This window comes from Engraulis encrasicolus, chromosome 20 (assembly GCF_034702125.1).
Source record: "Engraulis encrasicolus isolate BLACKSEA-1 chromosome 20, IST_EnEncr_1.0, whole genome shotgun sequence".
In the NCBI taxonomy this organism is placed as follows: domain Eukaryota; kingdom Metazoa; phylum Chordata; class Actinopteri; order Clupeiformes; family Engraulidae; genus Engraulis; species Engraulis encrasicolus.
In genome coordinates this window covers 17,626,074-17,648,646 of record NC_085876.1, presented here as the reverse complement: position 1 = coordinate 17,648,646, position 22,573 = coordinate 17,626,074, and the positions used below count along the sequence as shown (strand labels likewise).

Sequence of the window (22,573 nt, the reverse complement as noted above, 5' to 3'; positions counted from 1 at the left end):
GAGGCAGACTTTTTGGATACACCAACTGGATGCCATGCGCTATACTGGTCTAAATGAGGATATTGATTTTACTTGTTTTTTGTGATTTTTATTTGTACTTCTGGTCATTTTTTCTGTGGCATCACTTATTACCCCAGGCTATTTTTAATCTTTGTTTTCTATGGTGTGCGCAAATGTGTTTAGTGCGTAATGGGTCACATGTGGTGATGTCACTATTTAAGGGAGGCCTTTCTTTTCAATGATGAAGACCTGGTGAGGTCGAAACATGTCGGCTTTTTAATGTAACCCCAGCCCAGTACCATTAAAGGCTTTTTAATGTAACTTATCGTTTGGGCACCTTATTTTGGAGTGCCTGGATGAACTCTTCTCTCTACATGAACTGATCCCCGATATCCAAGAGCACCCAAAAGCTTAAATGAACAGACTGAAGACTGCTTGAGCTTCCAGCCACCTGTGTGCCTTTCATTGCCAAAATAATGTTCTGACTTTTATCTAAATTATTTGGTGATATCCCTCACAACAGTGCAACAGCACATAGGCCTAATGGCGGGAGTTTTTCCCTCAGCACGTAATGAAAGCTAATCGGACGTCTAATGACAGGTGGTGCTGACGGACAGCGCACGAGGGAAAGAAGTTGCAAACTTGATCGTGTTCGGTTTCGTCAGTCCAGCGGAACACTTCTGGCTCTAGAAAATGAATCTGTATTGCAACAAATCTAGTTAGGCCTAGGTCTATATAGGCTATCCAAGATATTTAATTTAGTTTTCACCACCTCGTGAAGTGTTTAGACCTGGCCTATTTAATGTCGCTGTAAATTGGTGTAATGTAGCAGAAAGTGCGAGACATTCGTTGGACTCGTTGCACGCAACAAGTTGTGAAATTATTTCTTAACGGTTTTAACCGCATCATTCGCGACTCTCGAGCTGTTTGAGAACTGAGAAGAATGAGAGAGAGAGAGGGCAGTGACTATACCATGTCACTTAGACTATGTGTGTGTGCTGCGCCTACTGAATCCAAGTGCAGAAAAAACATATCCATATAGATTATTACATAATGCACCATCTTATTACATTTCCATCAAAAAAAAAGTTGCGGCCGCATTCCGTAATAAATTTCGCATTTTGTAATAATTTATTACAAGATGAGAAAAAAGTTATTACGAAATGCGTTCAAGAAATTTATTACGAAATGCGTAAATTATTACACAATGCGGCGATTGTCACCACATTATGTAATAATTTGTTACATTATTACATATTGCACCGTTATTACATAATGCGGCGTTACAAAGGGGGAATTGACAATTGGGGTAGTTTGGTTCTGGGGGGGTTCTTGGTCTGCTGACGTCAACAATCAAGCGTGAGTGAAGGCTAACTGGAAACGACGGTAATCAAACATTCCAAACAAGTGATTTAAGGTTAAGGTTAGGGTTAGGGTTAAGGTTAGGGTTAGGGTTAGGGTTAGGGACAATGTTGGAGGAAGGGAGAGATGGCATGAAGCTGACACAACGACAGCGCTCCCCTCACGGAATGCACGCTGCTCGGGCGGTCTCTCTCTCTCACTCACTCTCTCTCACCCTCTCTCTCACCCACTCTCGACGACAGTGCGCGTTGCCCAACCACCAAAATCGAGGCTATATCGTAGCAGCACCACAAAGCATACAGTTGATTTTCCGCGAGACTGGGCTCCTGCTAATCTCTACTTGCGCCACAGATTCGTCCTCTCCTTCTGAGAGTAGTACATAGGGTGACCACCTGTCCGGACTTCGGCCGGACAACCCTGCCCCTTAACTATCTAACCTACCATCCTCGCGCCGTACCCATTGCTTCAACTCGCTGACTCCCCACCTTCGTGGAGAAACAGTGAAGTTGGCACTCTAAACCGTAGGCAGAAATCAGGGAGCAGTGCTGCCATCTTACCTCAGACTAACTCAGCTGCCAACAACAGTTTTATTTGTAAAACAAGATGTTTTGGGACGGATTTTCGCACGTCATTACCTCACTCCAATAAAGGAGTCATCAGTAGGCTACCACTAACTTAATGTTGTATCAGAGACGGCAGGTTACGATAGACAATCCTTCCGTTGTAGTCGTTATTAGGCTATTTCATAAATATTTTTAGTCATGCATGCGCCAACAATCTATTTGATTTACTTTACTCAAAGTTTTAAGGTCAGGAGTGTGTTTATCAACAGTGTTTTGAAACGAGAGGCGCCTGTCAATCTTTTTTTTAATGCAGACGCGCGGATAACCATAGGCAACAACACAAGCTCAAAATACAGACAGAGCGCCCGTGCAGAAAGACGCTTTCTTTGCCCTGGGTGCAAAGTTGTGAGAGCCCTCGTTGTGAATACATTTAGCGGACAAACTTACTTGCACCATGCGTCGCCAGTGCAGAAAAAAATAGTAGACAGACAATAGGCTAGTAGTAGACAGTAATAGGCTATAGCAACCTTATTTCACTTCCATACACTCAGTCAAAGTAAGCTAGTAGCCTACTTCACGTAGACTATGGACCGCAAACAATAATCGCGTGCAGATTTCCCCGACATAAGGCTAGAGCAATATAGTTAATTAGTTGTGCGAAGTCTGGAGTAACATGGCGGCCGCAGGTATCGGAAACATGTCCGATTGTCAGTCTAGTTTGTGTCAATGACGTTGCCTCGCGTCTCGAGGCCATAAGCACAAGGCGAGGATGAGAGGAAAGACAATCAGAGGGACACACAGACGTCGTAAACAGGTCGTACAAATGGATCGATGGCCACCCTAGTAGTACAGTAGAGTAACTATATTGATATCAAAGGGAAATTAAAGTGTCAAGTGGCCTTACACATGATATGCATAATACACATTGATCAAACATATTGCAAGATAGATCAAACGTACACATGTACAGACATTAAGACAAACCATGTTGTACAGTTGTTCACTAATCTAGCTGAAAAAACGGTTGGCAGTAGCCCAAACATTTAGCAAAATTGTACTGAAATGGTTCTTAAAATGTAGTCAAATAGACCAAAAAGGGTGGGCCAGTGATACAGTGTGGGCTAGTGCACATTAGGGAAATGATGTAGCCTAGTCCAAAGAGGTAGACCATTGGCATTTCTGTTTATCTATGTGTGTGTATGAGTGTGTTTGTTTACATCCATCCCTGGATCAGCTGGAGTGTGTGTGTGTGTGTGTGTGTGTGTGTGTGTGTGTGTGTGTGTGTGTGTGTGTGTGTGTGTGTGTGTGTGTGTGTGTGTGTGTTTGTCCATGTTGTTCGTCCTTGTATGTACAGTATATTTGGACAGATAAGGGATGCGGGACTCGGATGCAAGAGGACGTTGGGTCCCCAAGGAACAGATGTCCTGGACGAGTGCATGGACAATCACTTTTGATTAGATATGAAAACTGTGTTAGTATAAAAAACCTGTTGTATGGAAAAGTAGGCTACTTCAGCTCTGGTCATGCAAATGGATAGTCTGGTTGTTGGTTAAGGCAAGATGATCAAAGTCAGAGCTCTCTGTAAAATGTTTTATCTATACTTTGAGGCACTTTTGTATGCGGCAAATAAATGGATTGGATATTGGAAATGGACGCCAAGCTCTCCGACTCTTCTTCAAAAAGAACATGCAGGATTTTCAGCCAAGACATAAGGCATAAGGCAAAGGTAGAATGGCAAAAGAAAAATCAGACGTCACACTGGCGACTCTCCTCAGCTATAGAATCTTGGGTCTCCAATTCCCAACATGATGCCATGCACTGCTTTATGGTGAAAAAAAAACTGCCACTTTTTCATATAATATTTTTTGTTGTACCCAACCAAATCAAACATGATTGGTAATAGTTTAAATGTGTACTAACAAGAAAGTGGTGAAAATTATTTTAAATCTTAATGGGCCATTTTGGTCATCTATAACATCCAGCTTTATTGCCCAACCCATGACTTAGCAATAGCGAAGACGCAAACATTTTTCAATCAACCCTGTCAGTGTTGCTTGCAGAGAGAGTTCGCATTGACCGCTTCGCCTACTCTGTGGGGCAGAACTTTACATTGTGTTTTAAACGTCTTAACATGCTCCAAAAAGCATCCCAAAAATATGCAACATCAGCAGACACCTTACAACACTATACTGTAGTGTTGAATGTATGAATTAAAAACAGTAAAATGCTGGAATACGTTTCTGTCTGCAAAACTGTCAATAACATTTTTGTGAGGCATATGCGCTAGCTACACATATCAACAAATCGATATGTGGCTGCTTTGCACTTAGACATTGTTTTAAACAGTTTGGAGTTATACCACAGTATAGTGTTGTAAGGTATCTGCTGATGTTGCATATTTTGAGGGTACGGTTGGGGTACAATTTTAGAATTTTTAGACTTTTCTGAGATTTTTTACTTGAAAATTAGCTTGTTGAAATATGTGAGTTCATCAGTTAAGCCGTGTTGAAGTCACGTGGATAGAAAGCTGACATCGCTTTCATCAGTTTTGATGCCCTCCACGAAAATGTGCAATGCACTGTAAATAGCCACGAAAATAAAGAAAATGCATTGAATGAGAAGGTGTGTCCAAACTTTTAACCTATATTGTACTTTCAACACCAGATTCTATTAGTATAATGTTATGCTCACTATCAACCAGATTCTATTATTATAATGTTATGCTTACTATCAACCATTTTCTGCCTCCATTCTTCACGTATGAACCCCCAAAATAGTCCACTCCAAACCCCACTATCCAACATGGGGAATGCACACTCAAATTTACAAGCTGGAATGTAGGGACACACATCACTTAGGAAACACACTTGAAAACAGAAAAACACTTTTTGTTGCAGAAGCGATAGGTTGGCCAGGTGTATCACTCATAATTCAGCTGTACTGTAAGGCCAGGGGAACTGCAATTCTCATCCACAAGTCTGTACCATTCACTTTGTCAACAAGCAAAATAGATCAAAATGGAAGATAGCAATAGTAACAGGAACACGTTATAATAGGCCTACCCAAGTGATTTTAGCAAATGTTTATGCCCCCAATTGGCATGATCAAAATGTTTTCAAATCCTTTTTTTGGTCTTTTTTTCCCCAGATATGCTGTCTCGGCGCTGTCTAATCTGTCTAATATGCTGTCTAATCTTAGGTGGTGACTTTAACTGTTGGCGGAATCCTTCCTGAGACCACTCTATAAATATCAAGCCTCAAGCAAAGTCAGCTACATTAATCAAATCCTGTTTAAAAGTCTGTCGGTTCCTGAACCCATAGCAGAGCTTAGTCCTAATACTCATACATTATTCCACATACACTGTGTCGTGTCGAGCTGAGTGGTGCTGAGCGGTACTGTCAAACCAGCCCGGTTTGTGTTTCCATTACAAACCGTGTTACCTGGAGTATGGCTCCATTACAAACCTTCAGTGTTCATATTAAAAGATGACTTTCACACATTTTAATCTCTTCTTGAAATATTAGAATTGTCATGAAAATTTTCCAATGATAGGAACAAAAATAAATTAAAGAGACTCATGCATTATTGGACTTATCTTATTGGACTATCTTCCCTCCCAGCACTCCTGTATTCTCCTAGACCTTCTTCCACTGTACGACACACAACAAATATAGACATTTAACTGTATGTATGGGAGAGTATGGTACAGTATACTTGTGAGACATTGAGTGTGTGGTAGAGTATGGACTGTGAATTGGGCGAGGGCTGTAAGTGTGCTTGCATATGTGAAGGAGCATGAGGTTCTGTAGTTGAGGGGTCATAGGGCCTGTTGGAGTCTGTGTGTGTAATGTGCAGTGATGTGTGCACATACATTTTGTTAACTGTAAGCACTAAAACAGATCCATTATCAGTAATAATGAGCTAGCCAGTTTCTTTTTAAGTAGAAAGCATCTTCTGAACAATAATAATAATAACAAAGTATTTATAATCAGTATGAACTGATTATCAAATGACAATGTCATATAAATGTGAAAAAGGAAGGTGAACTTTTGAAGACTAAGTTGAATGTCTATTTCTGTCTGTTTCATCAAATTAAACAAAGAAAATTAATTCCATGGGTCTACAATGAGTATTAGGCACATTCCCAATGATTGTCATAAAAAGCAAAAAGTGGAGGGTAAAGATTTGCAGATAAAGTGGGATGTCCATTTCTACCATTTTTTCAACCAATTCTAGCAAAACAATCGCGTTTAACACGCAAATCCAGCTAAAAAGCAGGACACTGTATTATATTGGTCTGTATCTTTAGCTCAGCAGTATCGTGCTGTACCTCCCATGCCAAACTGGAGCGTGAATTGGTAGGTTGTGGGTTCGAGTCCCAAGTGGCGAACTAGCGCAGGATGACCTAAGTTACTAAACTTTACAGTCGATTTTTTTATTAATGACTTGAAATGATTCGAAATTGAAATGGCATGACTTTGACTCGACTTGTGACTTGCCGCCCTATGACTTCTGACTTGACTTGGACTTGCTTCGTCTTTGACTCGACTTGACTTGGGACTTGAGGTCAACGACTTGAGACTTACTTGTGACTTGCCCGGCAATGACTTGTTCCCACCTCTGACTTACACTGGTGCCGTAGACCTGGAAGGGGAGTGAGGTTCAGGGGTGTGCGTGTAACGGCTGCCCAATATTGTAGTCAGGTGGTAGAACATTAGTAAACCTCAAGTTTACTTACTGATTAGTTCAGGGTTTTTTAAAGTCACAACTTAAATAGCCTCTCGACTCCTCAGAAAATCCCCAGCAACTTGTCTATGGACATACCATTTCACTAAGCATGCAGATAGTGTACATCTAGATACTGTATATACTGTATACATTCCCTACTCAGACATCCATAGCCAATGTTCAGCTAAAATTGTGAGACAATTACAAACACTAGGCTATATATGAACGTTAGCCAAATATGATAAAGCTATTTTTTTTAGTCATGAATCAATGATGTAGGCTGAATAAATGTAGTAGGCCTATCTTTGCCAAAAAGTTAAAATCTTTTAGCAGATTGTGAAATAAAAACTTGGCTCACCTAAGACTATAGATGAATTCCTGCAGATATGAAGGAAGCCCAAAACAGCTGTCCGGTCCTCAGATTTTATGCTCGCACCATCCTCAGTTCTCTCAGGTCACTGAAAACTCTCAGCTGATTTCAACCGTCTTCGTCTTTTTCCTTCAGTCCTTTAAGTGATTTAAACAAAGATTTGTCAATCAGTAGCCTGGCACACTGACGCCTTTCCTGGGAACTGAGAAACTAGGTGTGCCTGGTAAGGTCCTGATAATAACAATGTATAGCACAATTAGGCCTACAAGCATTGACAAGCTATAAAAATACAGTTATTATGATTATGGTTATTGTTATTATTATCAGAATCAGGACCTTGCCAGGCACACCTAGTTTCTCACAGTTCCCTGGAAAGACGTCAGTGTGTCAGACTGCTGATTCACAAACCTGTGTTTAAATCACTTAAAGGACTGAAGGAAGAAGACGAAGACGGTTGAAATCAGCTGAGATTTTTCGGTGGCATCTGTAACTGAAAGAACTAAGGATGGTGCGAGCATCAAATCTGAGGGCTTGCTTCATTATATGTGCTGCACTTCATCTAATTCTTGGTGAGTTTTTATTTCACAATCTGCTAAAATATATATATATATTTTTTTTTTTGCCAAAGATAGGCCTACATTTATTTGGCCTACATCATTGCTTCATGACTAAAACTAGTTGGCCTAACCTTAATGTAGGCCTAATAATTATTTCACAATATTAGCTGAACATGGATGTCTGATATAGGCCTACAGTATACAGTATATATTCTGTAAAATGGTTTGTCCATAGACAAGTTCATGTTTGAGTTTTTTAAGTCCAAGACATTGAGATCATAATCATTCTGCAAATACAACCAATTCACTTCCATCCAATCAAGATTCATGCAGCTAGAATGTGAAAATTAGGTCTATAATGACAAGAAATTTGATTTTCCACATAACGTGTAGGCTACAGTAGCCTACATGAAGCAACCAGCCAGTCTGGCAGACCTATAGGTAAGAAAGATGATAAGAATATGATTAAAGTCATCAAAACATAAATAACAGGGGAAACACAACAATTGTAAGACAGTTGGATAAACCAGTGACTGGAGATTTTCTGCTGTCATGAGACTGAAAAGCATTTAACTGTGACCTTTTGACTATAGATGCACCGGATCCTGATTTTTAAGATCCTGCCGGATACCGGATCCACTGCTTAAGATCCTGCCGGATCCGGAACCGGATACCGGATCCTACGAAAGGGTTGAAACACATAGCCTATTCGCACACGTGGACCCTTTTTTATTACATTGGCTCAAACTATTTTTTTTACTCACTGGCTTACTGCCACACTGCCTGCACTGGCCACTTCCAAAGTTCTTTCACTCCATGCAGCAATTGGGGTTGTGAAAGACTGACTGAAAAACTTAGGCTAGAGATGCACCAGATCCTGATTTTAGGTAACTGGATACCGGATCCACTGCTTAAGATCCTGTCGGATCCGGATCCTGTGAAAAACCCTATTATCCTGCCGGATCCGGAACCGGATCTTGGATCCTGTGCATCTCTACTTTTGACATAAAACTATATTTAACCTCTTTCAGCCCACCAACACCCTGGACTAATCATCTTAAATGGGACCACAGTTGAAGCCTATTACTTTGATCTGGAGATCTCCAACCGGGGCTTCGACAGCTCGCTTCTAGATCCCACCTCAGAATACTACAACAGCCTGACTTCTGAAGTTAATTCATTGGTAAGGAGGATATCACAGCATACTTTCTCCTTTCTTTACTTTACCTTGTCAAAAATAAACTGATAATTGGCAGATAGGGTAAAATATATGCCTATTATTATTTACAATATTAAAATACTATATTAAAATAGGCTACTACACATTAACGAGTTTTGTAACAAATTAAAAGTTCATTTTTGATGCAAAGGGATACAACAGATACAATTGGTTTAAAACAGCACCCAGGTTTGTTGAGGATACCACTGTGTTTTAAAAAAAACTTTGTGTGTCACCTTTGAAGAACTGAAGTGCACTTTAAGGCTGCCATATGGTAATACATTATATCTGTTTGAGCATTAATTAATAACATGACACACACATAGGCAGACACAGATAGACACATACAGTGTAGACAAACACAACACACACACACACACACACACACACACACACACACACACACACACACACACACACACACACACACACACACACACACACACACACACACACACACACACACACACACACTGCAAGCAACATCAGCCTGTGAGGATTGTCAAGTTGACCTACGTCCTATCTTGTTTTTATAGCTGAAAGCTGCCTTTACAAGTTGTATCGCTAACCCTAATGCCTATAAAGGCACCAGAGACATGACTTTCTGGTAAGTACTAACGGCAACTCTTGCTCAGTTTATGATGTGCTTAATGAACCCTGCTTTGGTGTCTTATTCATAATATCCTTCTCTTGCAGGTCAGGGAATCTCACCATTGCAAGTATGACTATTTTGTTTGAGTTCAACGAGTCCTTCATAAACACACATGTAATCCTCGGTTGTTTTGAACAATTAGATGACAAATCCACCGCTATTAAAGTCAACAAAGGATATACAAAGATAAGTATGTGATTGAAGTGTTTTTGCACGTTTATCTCTTATCAAAAACTTTTCAGAGAGTTGATGCTTAATAATGTCTCTCACAACAGACGACATCAAACCTGTGACAGTAGGAACTACAACTACACCTCCTACCACAACAACACAGTTAACCTCCAGCACAACTACACTCCCCACAACCACCACCACAACCACCACCACGACCACCACCACAACCACACCCACAACCACCACCACACCCACACCGACCACCACCACACCCACAACCACAGCCACAACCACCACCACCACCACACCGACCACCACCACCACATCCACACCCACCACCACCACACCCACCACCACACCGACCACTACACCCACACCAACCCCCACCACAACCACCTCCACCACCACCAAACCCACATCGACACCCACGCGCACCACAACATCATCCTCTACTACTCCCAAGGCTACTACCGCCACTACCAGCGGCTCAACAAGTGGCCTTGATGATGTTACTACTGACCACTCAGCCTCAGCCTCAGCCTCAGCCTCAGCCACCCCTCTGTACACCACAACAGGTCAGTCATGCCAGTCACCTCAGCACTGCAAGTGGTGTCTCTGCAACCATGTCGCTCAGCAACGAGAGAGGAAAATACAATATTTGATTGTGATTGTTAATTAGTTATTAGTTTGTTTTACTAAACACGTTGTGTTCCATGATACCAGAGCCTTTTTAATCCATTAGACCTTATTTGATGATACCCCCCACCCCACTCTCTCTCTCTCTCTCTTTAGGGACAGCCTCGACCACCGCTGCGTACCTTCTTGTTCCCTACTGGTTTGACTGGGTGCCTGGATGGGCCATCGCTCTGCTTGTATTGGCCGCCCTCATCCTGCTCCTTCTCATCATTCTCCTCATCCTGCTGGTTAGGACTAGAGATGGGATTTATGGCTCTTTATATTAAGACGTATTTTATGACAGGACAGTTGAGAAACACAGGAAGCGAGTGGGGAGAGAGAGACAGGGAAGGACTGGCAAAGGACTCAGGCTGGAGTCGAACCTGGTGTAGCAGCACAATGCCCTACAGTTTGAGCCAACTGCAGCCAGAGTTGCCAGAGGTGTCTGATCAAATCCTGACCAAAAGGTTCTCAAAAAACGCCGAAATGTGCCAAATTCCGCCCAATTTCAACAAATTGCAATTGAAAAAAAAAACGCCTAATGGTCAATTTTTCCCGTTTTTACCCGCAGACGGCCATCCCAAGTAGCCCAATTGGGCGGGTAACCGCTCAATCTGGCAACAATGACTGCAGGGCCCGGACGAGATCCGGATCATAGTGGCATGTTCCTTTCAAAGAACTCTTAAAAAAACTGTCTCATTAGATCAGATATGATAGCCAACTTATTTGAAAGTTGTAGTTGTTACGCACAGCGGCTATCCTACAATGACTGGCAACCCTGCCGTAGCCCCCTTGAGCGCCCTGCCAACCAACAACTGTCATGCCCCCGGCAGGAAAAAATCCAAAATTAAACGAAAAATGTGTGTATAGCTGTTAATGAAAAACACGAATCCCACGCTAATATAGCAATAGTGTGGTAATAGCATGGAAATAACATGTTAAAAGTGCTAATTGGCGATTTTTACGATGCCGCCATAGAGTTTCACGATGGTGTCGCCGCCTTTCAGGCAATGGTAGGAGATAATGGGTTGGTTTGTGGAACAATGATTACTGAATGTGGGCTTCAACATTGCAATCTGACTGTCCGTCACTTATGTTTGATTGACAGTTAGGAGACATTGTGTTATAGTTTATCTTTCCAGGATCTGAGCTACAGTACTTTATTGTCATGTTTATTTTTCAAAATAGCTCACTTCAACAACTACTATGCACAGTACATACTGTACGTTGGTAACTCTCTACCTTCACCTTCTCTGAATGTCTCCACAGTTGATTCGCTGGTGTTGTATGGATGAGCCTGAAGAGCCAATCAAATCAGAGCGTCCAGATCCCTACCACTCGCCCTACTTATCCCACTCTGCAGCCAAAACACCCATACTCAACATGGTGAGACGCAAAACACACAAAACACCTTTGTCCCCAGATTTAGCATGGCGTGGCATGGGAAAGGTCAATAAGTCCTGGGCTGCATTTCTCGAAACTACTTTGTTGGTTGCAATGCCCTTTTCCCTTGCCCAAATTTCCCTTTGGCAACTACTCGAGTTGCTATAAGTGGTTAGCAACTACGCTTTCGAATAACATAACCCAGGTTTGTAGTCCATGAGAAGAAGTCCTTTCCACAAAAGGAGGTCAGTCCAGTTGTATTCCATGCCACACACACACACTGCTCTTCACCACCACTGAAGCATTTAGTCCTTAGAAAGTATTTGAAACTTCACTTATACAACAACAATAACTTTTGTTGCCTTGTTGACTCTTGTCTTGCCTCTTTTCTCAGACCAATCAACCCATGACACCAGAGAAGCCAAAGGAGGGCAGAACAGGGATGTATGTGGTGAATCCTTGAGTTGTCGCAATACAAAGGTAAAAATCATAATTTATAGGCCAATATAAAATACATTCCATTGTGTTCCCCGAACAAATCTGCTTGTTGCTGGGAAAATTTGAATCATAATATCATGAATATCATAATATCATGGCAGGCCAAATGTTAGCTATGCCCAAGCCGGATCTGGCCACTACTTGGAGACCACTGCTGTAGTGACTCATTGATACCTGGGTAGACACGTTAAGCTTTGTCACAGAGGCGGATTGGAAGCATAGAAAGGCCTGGGCATTTTGTAAAAACATTTTTTTTTGGCCTTTATTGCCCCCATTTAGACAGTACAGGAAATGAGGATGAGAAAGAGATGGGGAAGGATCTGGTCGGAATCAAACCCGCGTCCCCAGTGCAATGACACGGTGCCCGAGCCCAATGGCGCCCCAAAAACCTGGGCATTTCCGCGTGGCCCTTTCTCACTTGTAGACCAGTTTCCAAGAAAATACTAAAAAGTGTGGCAGGTGGCATGGTGTTTGTTTTAGCATATCATGTGCACCAGAAGCGACTAAAGCGAACAGGTAACTGGGGCCATTGAAGATGCTTCACCACAAATTTGCTTTATTCAACGTGATAATAGTTGGGGGGGGGGGGGGGGGGGTCTTGCATGCCCTTGGGGACCCAGGTTTGAGTCCGGCCTACCCCTACCCCCTTCTCTCTGTCCGAGAGAGAGATGGCTTCAGTTGCTCTGGTCACTGGTGCACACTCTGGTTGCTTCTATTGTACAGGTACTGGGTTGTTATGTTCTGTGAAATGGGAAAATAGTGTGCAAAGTAATGTCTTTTTCTTTATTCAACAGATAATCAAAACAACAAGCTAAGACCTGTGCTGGAGCCCTTGATTGTGATAATCATGATAAAGGACTGCAGTCTCAAAGTACAAATGTTGTTATTGCTGAAATATACATTTTACACACAAGTTAGAACTGTGTTAGTGTAGCAGAGAGAAAGACTATTTATTAATATTTGTCACGCTGTTCAGAAAGTTCTTGTCTTTTCATTACAGTATATTGTGCCTAAAATTGAAGCATTGAATTTACTGACATTAAAATGTAAGGTAATCGTCTTACATGATTCAGATTTAGGTTAGTGTAAATACATGCTGCCTGGGCCTGGTGCTCTGTGAGGATGGGCTGCTTTGCTGAGATGAACTACCAATATATTGTTGGATTTATTATTTATTATTAAGGGCTGGATTAATGCACAGGCTCGATATGGCTGCAGCCTAGGGCCCCCACCTGCCAGAGGGCCCCTGATTAGCCAAAAGTGAAAAATTGCTAAATTGTGACAAGATTCAATATTGAAAAATGTATTGTATGTGTTCAGTACAGTTGGTAGATAAGTTATCCTTAATTCCTAGGTCATAATTATGACACTGTGTAAGTAAGTCGGGAAGTTGGGGCCCGAGGTCATCTTAATCCGGCCCTGCTGCTAGCATAACAGTGCTATCATTTATCTTCCTTTCCTCTCAAGCACATTGAATGACAGTTATGTATGATAATGTGCTATACAAATCGTATTGCTATTGCTATAACAGCCCATGCCCAAACCCAAGCTCTGACGCTAATCCTTAGGGGCGCTTCTGTGGCGAGATATAATGGAATGGCAGGGTACAGCTTGATGGTAGCTCACAGGGCTCGAGTTGTAGGGGGATGGGGGGGATGCCATCCCCCCTACAATGAAAATGGTCTAAAATCATCCCCCTCAATGAAAATGGTCAAAAATCATCCCCTTCTAAAAAAGGCATCCTTTCTTCATATATTGTGTTAAAATTGCACTTTTAACAACTACATTTTCAAAATTTTCTCGGGGGACAAACCCTCGAGCTCCAAATAATCAGAATCCATCTCTGACCATCCCCCCTGGTTTGATTTTACAACTCGACCACTGGTAGCTCATATTATTGACAACACACCAACCACCAACCACCAACCATGTGAGTCTAGCCAAGTTGCCCATCCCCCTCTGTCGGTAGGCCTGCCAGTAGCACACAGAGGCAGCCCTCCGAGAACTTGGCTTGGCTTGGCTTTGCTTGAAGCTCGGAAGCTTTTTAGTTGCTTTTTACAATATTTTATTTAATTGGCCTTTATTGGATAGGACAGTTAGAGAGAAGTAAGAAAATGGTTGGGAGAGAGAGATGGGGTGCGGTTGGAAGATGCCCTGGCCAGATTTGCCCCTGTCTGTGACACACTGTAGATGGTAAAGCAGGGCAGGGTCGTCACTAAATATGAAACAGAACTGTGGCTTAGTCCTTAGGGGTTAATATATAAAACAGTTATAAATGGCCACCATCCATGATGAGTAGGTTTTCACGACAGCAAATATCATTTAGTTTGATCAATTTCACATATTAACCCCTTACTGCACACCACGCTGTAATAGTCATTGAAAAGTTAACTACCATAGTACTACAATACTATGACATTAAACGTGGTCTTAGACTTTAGTGATGCACTATGACTTGGTCATTACCATTCTGGTAACAGCAACTTTATAACACTGTGTCCTAACGGGTTAACCGATTTGTCAGAGGTGTCCTTAAGCTGAGTCTATGAAATCGCTCGCTATGCTACTGGATGACGCTTACAACCAGCTACACCACTCCTTTCTAGAGTGCAAGTAGCCTACTGTATATAAAGCCATTCAGTCAAGCCACTCTAGCCTAGCCCACTTCATGAATTAGTTTTTGTTCAGCACAAATTTTAGGACACTTGTTAATGCTTTGTTTTTGGTTTGCATTTCAATTTGTGATTGTAGCCTACATCCACAACACTCCACAATAAACTCCACAATAAATGCTTCCTATCTTTTTAACAGTGTTGTGTGATATACTGCATTTGATTTGACTAAATGGTTTCACTATGTAATTGATGCATTATGCCAACTAGCAGATTTCAAAGTAGAACATTAGTAAACCTCCTTTGCGAAGCCTCATATCATATCGACAGTAGGCTACTGTTGTGGTATTTGTCAAGAATCTACAGACATGGGCTGCACTTTGTTTAGAAAAGTAAATTTAATTATCAGTCCACCTTTTGCTAATTTTGCTTGAATTATTGTAGCCTAAGGTGGAGCCTTATACACTAGCAACTAGCAGATTTCGAAGTACAACGCCAGTAAACCTCCCTTGCGAAGCCTCATCATATCGACAGTAGGCTACTGTTGAAGTATTTGTCAAGAATCTACAGACATGGGCTGCACTTTGTTTAGAAAAGTAAATTTCATTATCAGTCCACCTTTCGCTAATTTTGCTTGAATTGTTGTAGCCTAAGGTGGACTGATAATTAAATTTACTTTTCTAAACACAGTGCAGCCCATGTCTGTAGATTCTTGACAAATACTTCAACAGTATGTTCATCAGCCTACTTCAGTTTGCAGTCCAACCTTTGATGTCCAACGGCACGAGACTTAAAAGGAGTTAATCTGCAAGCATGGGTTTCCATCTGATCGGCATCAAGCCACTATCAGCCAGCACAAATACTTTTCTATGTGGCGTTATCATGTCCTATGGGTGGTTTTCCGATAAGCGGTCAGCATGGTGATTGATGGGCCACTCAATGGCAACAGAGAGAAGCAGGGCGGGAGTTTAATTTTTTTTTTAAAAAAACCTGCATGACAATAGGCTAACACAATGAGGTGGTGGCACAAGAGCGGGTGTAACTATTGTAAACATGGGCAGTCCTAGGAAATCAGGGTGTTCCCTTTTTGTAAGTATTATTGGCACAGCTCTGGACGTCAGCCCTGACCACACAAACAATTCCAAAGGAATCAATCTCAAATGAGGCAGATAGCCCAACAACCAGCTCCAAAGGAATGATCTCAAATCTCCTTAGACTCCTGAACCATCTCAAAACTCAAATTTGAATTAAAAAATCAATCAATCAATCAATAAACACCTGGGATGGCATCTGCGCACAATGCACATTAAGGTGCTGGTTACATCTGGATATTTTTAAATGAAGACTTTTTTTGTCCGTTAATGTGTAAACACAACATGTGAATAGAAATAAAAACTCCATTGTGACGGGTGCATTTTAGCCCCCTAAATGGGATATTTTTAAATCCAGATTTTTGAAATGCACTTCCATAATCCATAGCCTATATGTGTAAACAGCTTCTTAGACACTGAAAAATCATTAGACCCCACTAGACCAATTTCTCTCCAAGAACAACTACACAGCTAACATTTCATCTTCCGTGGTTGAGTGTATTTGTTGTACTGTATGTGTTTTTTATTGTAGGCCTATGTTTTTATGCCATTCATTCTGCTGTGCTGTAAATCAAATTGCCTTTTAAAGGACATTAAGCTTTTAAGTCAAGTCTGGTTGTCTGTATGTCTGGTCGTAGGAATGCACAAATACATGGAAATGCAAAAACAAATGGACTCAGGACTTACACTTCAGGTAGCCTATGAGACTTGTATTTTAATTTATTCATTATGTAAGTTTGCTTTTTTGAGACTTTTTACATATTTATCAATGAAAATAAAAACAAACATGTCTGTTTAGTACTCCTTTAATGTAGCCCCTTAATGCACACCGTACCTCCAGAGGCACCCTGTAATAGTCATTGAAATGTAACTACCATAGGACTACAATACTATGACATAACACCGGGCCTTTAGTAATGCACCACGACTTGGTCATTACCATAGTGGTAACAACAAATGTATAAAGCCGCGTCTTAAGGGGTTAATGTGCAACTTTCACCTACAATTATCTCGTTTACTCCTTTACATACTCTCCATTTACTCCGCAGAAAGTCCCACCTCCTCCTCGTTTTTTTGTTGGCGTCTATCTGAATAGAACCACTTTCTCACCATCCGCAAGAGGTTTCAATGCAGATAAGTTCAGGAGGGATGGCCACTCCATGAATCACTTCCTATCAAAGAGTTTGGGATATGAAAAGGATGTGTCCCCAGACGCTTCACAAGGAATTGATTCAGGTATTGGCCATCTCAGTCTACTCGCCTTCTTCACATTGGAGACCTCTTGTAGGTGCTGAATCAGTGGCTCTATGCAGACAGAAAGCAATACACAAGCAAGCAGGGAAGAGTTGAAACTTTGTATTCAGCAAGGTATGCCTGATTAAACAACTCTACAAAGGGACAATTAACAGGGTTGAAGCCTTTGTTTTTGGATCACCTCCAAATGGATTGACAAAAACAAAGCTGCATAATATCCTTATCCATCTGTTTTTTACATTTTCCCACTTAAATCAAAATTCAGTCAAGCATTACAGTATACATTCATGCTTGGATTTCACCATAATAAGTTCAAAGTAGAAAGCAACAGCACTGAAGCTACGAAGCTGTAGATGTAGTCGCTGATATGTTATGACTACCATGAGCAGCTACAAACTGGCTGTGGAGATCAGCCCACTCTTACATACGTAGGAACAAATCCTTCTCTCTTTCTCTTTCTCTCTCTCTCTCTCTCTCTCTCTCTCTCTCTCTCTCTCTCTCTCTCTCTCTCACACACACACACACGCGCACGCACACACACACGCACGCATACAGTAGGTTCACTTACGTTTTATGCATATCTCACACAACAATGATTTGTTTGATATTTGGAAACAACAAGCACATACATGCCTTCCTCTGATGTCTGGTAACATGAGTGGTTTTGATAACACAGCACATCACTGTGGACACAACAAAAGCCCTGCACCTCTATACTTACTACTACCTCACATACGTATGAGCATGATGTGAATTCTGAAACAAGTTACTTGTGCATTAGGCAGGGGGTAAAAGGGGTTGAGAAAGTTGTTTACCATTAAACAAGGCCGACAGGCGGACAACAGATGCGTCCCTCTATGCCAGTTCCAACTATGCCATTTTCCCCCCCAAACGCCCCCCTGGCCTCCTCTGTCAACGCCCCCCGAGGATGTACTTTTTGTTTATTGGTCATCATGGACACTCCAAATATTGTGGCAGGCAGCAAGGCAGCAAAATGGCGAGACATGGCTTTATTTTTTGCAGTTTAGGGTATAATAAGCTTATCATCATTCTTGGATTTGGAAAAGAACCATATGATTTTTAGTAGGCTACATTACAAATTACCAGACATTTATTAGGCCTAAAAACCTTTAGTATCACGCCATTTCAGCATTATGTGCATGTGGGAAAGAATGTAAACATCGACAAATAATAAATAAATACATAAAAACCGTTAGGGTGAATCATGCGCTTATGGGTTCACCCTTTAGGTGAATTGAAACTCAATTACCCAGAATGCTGCACGTGAGCTCTCGACCCGGGTGATTCTGGAAAACAAACATGGCGGCAACTCGCTTTACTACCTTAATAATGTGTTAATCCGACGCTAGATTTCTTAACTGATGAAAATCGAAGGCAGAAATCAACATTGTAGTGTCTAAATATGAGGTCGATTGGTCTATTTGTGGCGTACATCACGATCGGCTGAGTTGTTGGCCTCACGTTTGTCAGTTAGCCTGTGGCTAGGCTACTTTTCGCCAACGTTAGCATCCGGTTTAGTATAGAAAGGCTATGCTTGCACGCATTCGCTCCGGTCCAAAATGGCAAGTCTGCCGCCCTGTGGCCACAGGAAGGAACAATTTAAAGAAAGCGTTTCAGACACAAAAAGCGTTTCAGACACAATTGAAGCCGGACGGACGGACGGACGGACAGACAGACCCTCTTATAGAGATGCTGGGACGCATCTAAAAACAATGTGCTGCACTGCATCTTCTGTCTATCAGACACTTGCTATTTACATAGGCCTATATTTGCTGTTTACATGAGACATTTAATTCGGAATTCACTCACTTTAATTCTGAATAAAGCTTATTACCGCTTTGAAAACGTCATGTTAACACTTCACAATTTGGAATTAAATGAAAGATCAAAGCAAACTCAACGGAACTATTTGATTCGGAATTAATCATTCGGAATTAAAAACGTCATTTAAACGTAGCAACTGTCACTACAATAGTGTTTCTCTCATTTATTATACTAAGGGGAGGCATTGGCAGTCTTATGAGGTCCAGTGAGCTTGGGGAGGCTTATGGTGAGGTCAAGGGGTCATTTTCTTTATAAAAAGGTTGAGAACCTGCACTGCTCTGCAAGGACTGTGATCCCTGTGAGTTTAGTAGAGTTAATACTGTGTGTGTCAGTCAAACTCTCTCTCATCCTTTCCTGGTTTACCTGTCCTCTTGCCTCACTGAAAACCCTTTGAATCGTATTGAGTGAACCGCCACAGAGTGACTTTTGGGAGGTTTTCCCCCATTCATCATCTTTGTCACATTTGCAAAATATTGAATGAAAACTTTGATTGTCAATTTTGAGCCTCGTGTTACTACAAGGCTTAGGCTTGTATGTAGAGTTGGAAATAGACTTGCACCCTGTATGTATTTATACCTACCACACAGTCCTCTCAACACGACCAGGGGACTCCCTCTTGTGGAATGTACGGTAATGTACTGTACAGTCAGGGCTGGACTGGGGGAGAAATAGGGCACGGGCACTTTTGGCTGAAAGGGGCCCCTCGTAATTAGCGGTGCAGAACTGACTCACTGGTGGGCCCTGCACCCCTGTGGGCCCCTATTTTCAGAAATATTTTCTGAAAAAAAAGAAATACATTTCTGAAAATAGGGGCCCACAAGGGTGCAGGGGGGCCCACCGGGAAATGCCTGGTATGCCAGATGGCCTGTCCAGCCCTGTGTACAGTATACTGTATGTATCACACTGGCACAATCTTCTACTATCTGATATGTTTACAAAGTACATTTGCAATGCCATCATGTTTTTAAATTTATTTGGGCTATTTATTTACTTAAAAGGCCAAAAGAAATACTGCACATTTGCATGAGAAAGACTATTTTAATGTATGATTGAATATTTACGCGTACTTCTTAATATTTGTACGTAGCCTAGTATGAATACTGTAAGTGATGCACCAACGTTTTACTTATTTGACTGATGCAGAAACACTTAGAACGCCAACAGCTAGTTCCATCAAAAGGACCAGTCTTTTCTATCGACTGACCCCTGACAATACATTTCATGTCTGACTAGTCAGGCTACACCGGTTACATACCGCCATTCAGACATACCCCCCCCCCACACACACACACACACACACAATGGAGTTTGCCAAGACAAGTGAAAAATTGGCTGGAAACGATTTTTTCCTCAATCTTGGAGAATACTTGCAATCTTGGGCACATCAAATTCTAGCGCGAGCTTCACTCGGAGCATACACAGATTTCAGCACCACACACGTGGACAGCTCCGGACACGCTGAAGAAGGTGTACGCTTGCGCATGGACAGCTCCCCATAAGTTGGTGTCGGAATGGCGGTATGAAAGAGTGTGGAGGTGTGTCGGAATGGCGGTATGTCGGAATGGCAGTTGGCGTTGTCCCTCCTTCTTCTTCTCTTTTTGTGGTTTTTGCACAAGATGTGCGCTACTGCCATCTACAGCGCTAAGGGGACTCCATTTATTCTCAACCTCAAGACTCCGAAGGTCTCCTAATCAAAGGTCAACTAAAGGGGCATTCATTCTGCATCACATGGATAATGGAAAATAACCACCCTGATTTATCTCTCTCTAATATACGATTCTTTGCCTGAGCTGCTTTCAGGACTAATAGAGACCATTAGAGACCCAGCATCAACAGCAACAAAATTAGACATAAACACATCAGAGGAAAAACGTTTTTTTTTAATATTTTGGAGCCATGTCTTGGTGATGTGTCTTCCAAAAATATAACCATAACATTTGTGATGATATAATCTACAGTAGGTTTGTATCTATTGGGTGTGTCTTCAGCGATGATGAGAAAGTACAGTGCAGATGAATGCATTAAATTTAATGCCCAGAGCGAATGGGTGATCATTTTTTTTAAGAGTAAAGCAGTGTCATAAAAAGACTCATCATCTACTAATGACCAAGTGAATGAAATATTACTGATAAAATAATAATGGTGTGCTATAGACTAATACGTATTTGACGAGAGATTGACCCATACTTGCCCGATTATCTATGCAGCATTTGCCAAGTTTACAACTTTATTTTCCTTCCATTTATTAGATAATAGGAATGTCATCTTTCCGGAGTAGCAGCACTTCTCACACCTAAGAAGATATCCTCTGTCATGATTGTATCAAACTAGATTTTTTGATAAAAACGATTTTTTTTTTTCAATCAACATACCGCTAACGACAAATAAACATGACAAACATCAAACAATGACACCTCTCTGAAATGGTAGTCAGGGGTGCATTTCCGTAAAGCATAGTTGTTAGCAGTTAGCAACTTCGGTAGTTGAAAGTAGTTCCGGAAATTGCATTGCAACCAACAAAGTAGCTTACATAGTTAGCAACTACGCTTTCCAGAAATGCACCCCAGGGCTGCTGACAGTTTTGAATGGGCCCGGGACAAAGCCACTTGAAAGGAACCCCCCCCACTCAATACATGAAATGTCATGGGGGTTTCAATTTTGAGCCCCTCCTTTCCCTGGACCTGGGGCAACTGTCCCATTTGCCCCTTCTTTCCCCCGTCAATGAGTGCGTTCCAATATGCGACCTTGCGTCCTCCACTTGTGCTTGTGGCCTTGTACCAGGAAGTAATACGTTGTGATGACATCACTGATAACATTAATATCTCGCAAAAGCTCAATTGTCAAGTCATTTTCTTGTTTGCAAACTGTATTGTATATGAAGAATAGTCCCCCAAAAATTTTTGTGGCTAGGCTGCCAGCGGGGAAACTTAATTGCTTTCTTCTCGGAGGTGGGGCAACAGCAAAACGTCAGGCCACAAGCACAAGTGGAGGATGCAAGGTCGCATATTGAAATGCACCCCATGTGCCTGAATGAAGTTACAGTATACAGTATAATGAGCCAGGCTAGCACCGCCCAGAGCATCTGCTTAATTTGGTTACTGAAAGTGGCAGATGTATCAGGCTAACAATTTGTAGCTTGTCTAAGATGATTCCAATAAACACAACGTCTTCAAATGTGAGAAGACAAGAACTATATGTATAAAAACCTATTCTTGATAGCACCATTTAACTGAGTACAATGATAGGGTCTGCTACCCTGTTTGAGAACTGAGCAGCAGTGGAGACCCAGAGAGTAAGCTACAAACCTTGTCACTCCTCTTGCTTTTTCACTTCACCACTGGTGGTATTACAAACTAAAACAAATCCATCGACTCATCTCAGCACTCATATTATAATCATCTTATTCAGGAAATGGATGGATGTTTTAAAAGTACATTTTTGGACTTTTATATCTTTATTATGATTGGACAGTGAGAGTGAGAGTGATCAGGAAGTAGTGTGAGATAGAAATGGGGAAAGATCAGGAAATGTCAACCTAAATCCAAACCCCGATCCCCAGATTTGTTGTACGGCTTAGAGCACCGAGGCCA

At 41.6% G+C, this 22,573-nt stretch overlaps 1 protein-coding gene across 1 annotated transcript; it reads left to right on the top strand.

Moving 5' to 3' along the window:
* Positions 1-7,469: 7,469 nt before the first annotated feature.
* Positions 7,470-13,531, top strand: LOC134435769 (mucin-2-like). The gene is made up of 9 exons (XM_063184812.1): positions 7,470-7,592; positions 8,612-8,763; positions 9,336-9,406; positions 9,496-9,641; positions 9,727-10,200; positions 10,418-10,548; positions 11,570-11,686; positions 12,078-12,163; positions 12,976-13,531. The coding sequence occupies exons 1-8, from the start codon at positions 7,529-7,531 to the stop codon at positions 12,144-12,146; spliced, it is 1,224 nt and encodes a 407-aa protein (XP_063040882.1). The 5' UTR covers positions 7,470-7,528; the 3' UTR covers positions 12,147-12,163; positions 12,976-13,531.
* The last annotated feature ends 9,042 nt before the right edge of the window (positions 13,532-22,573 follow it).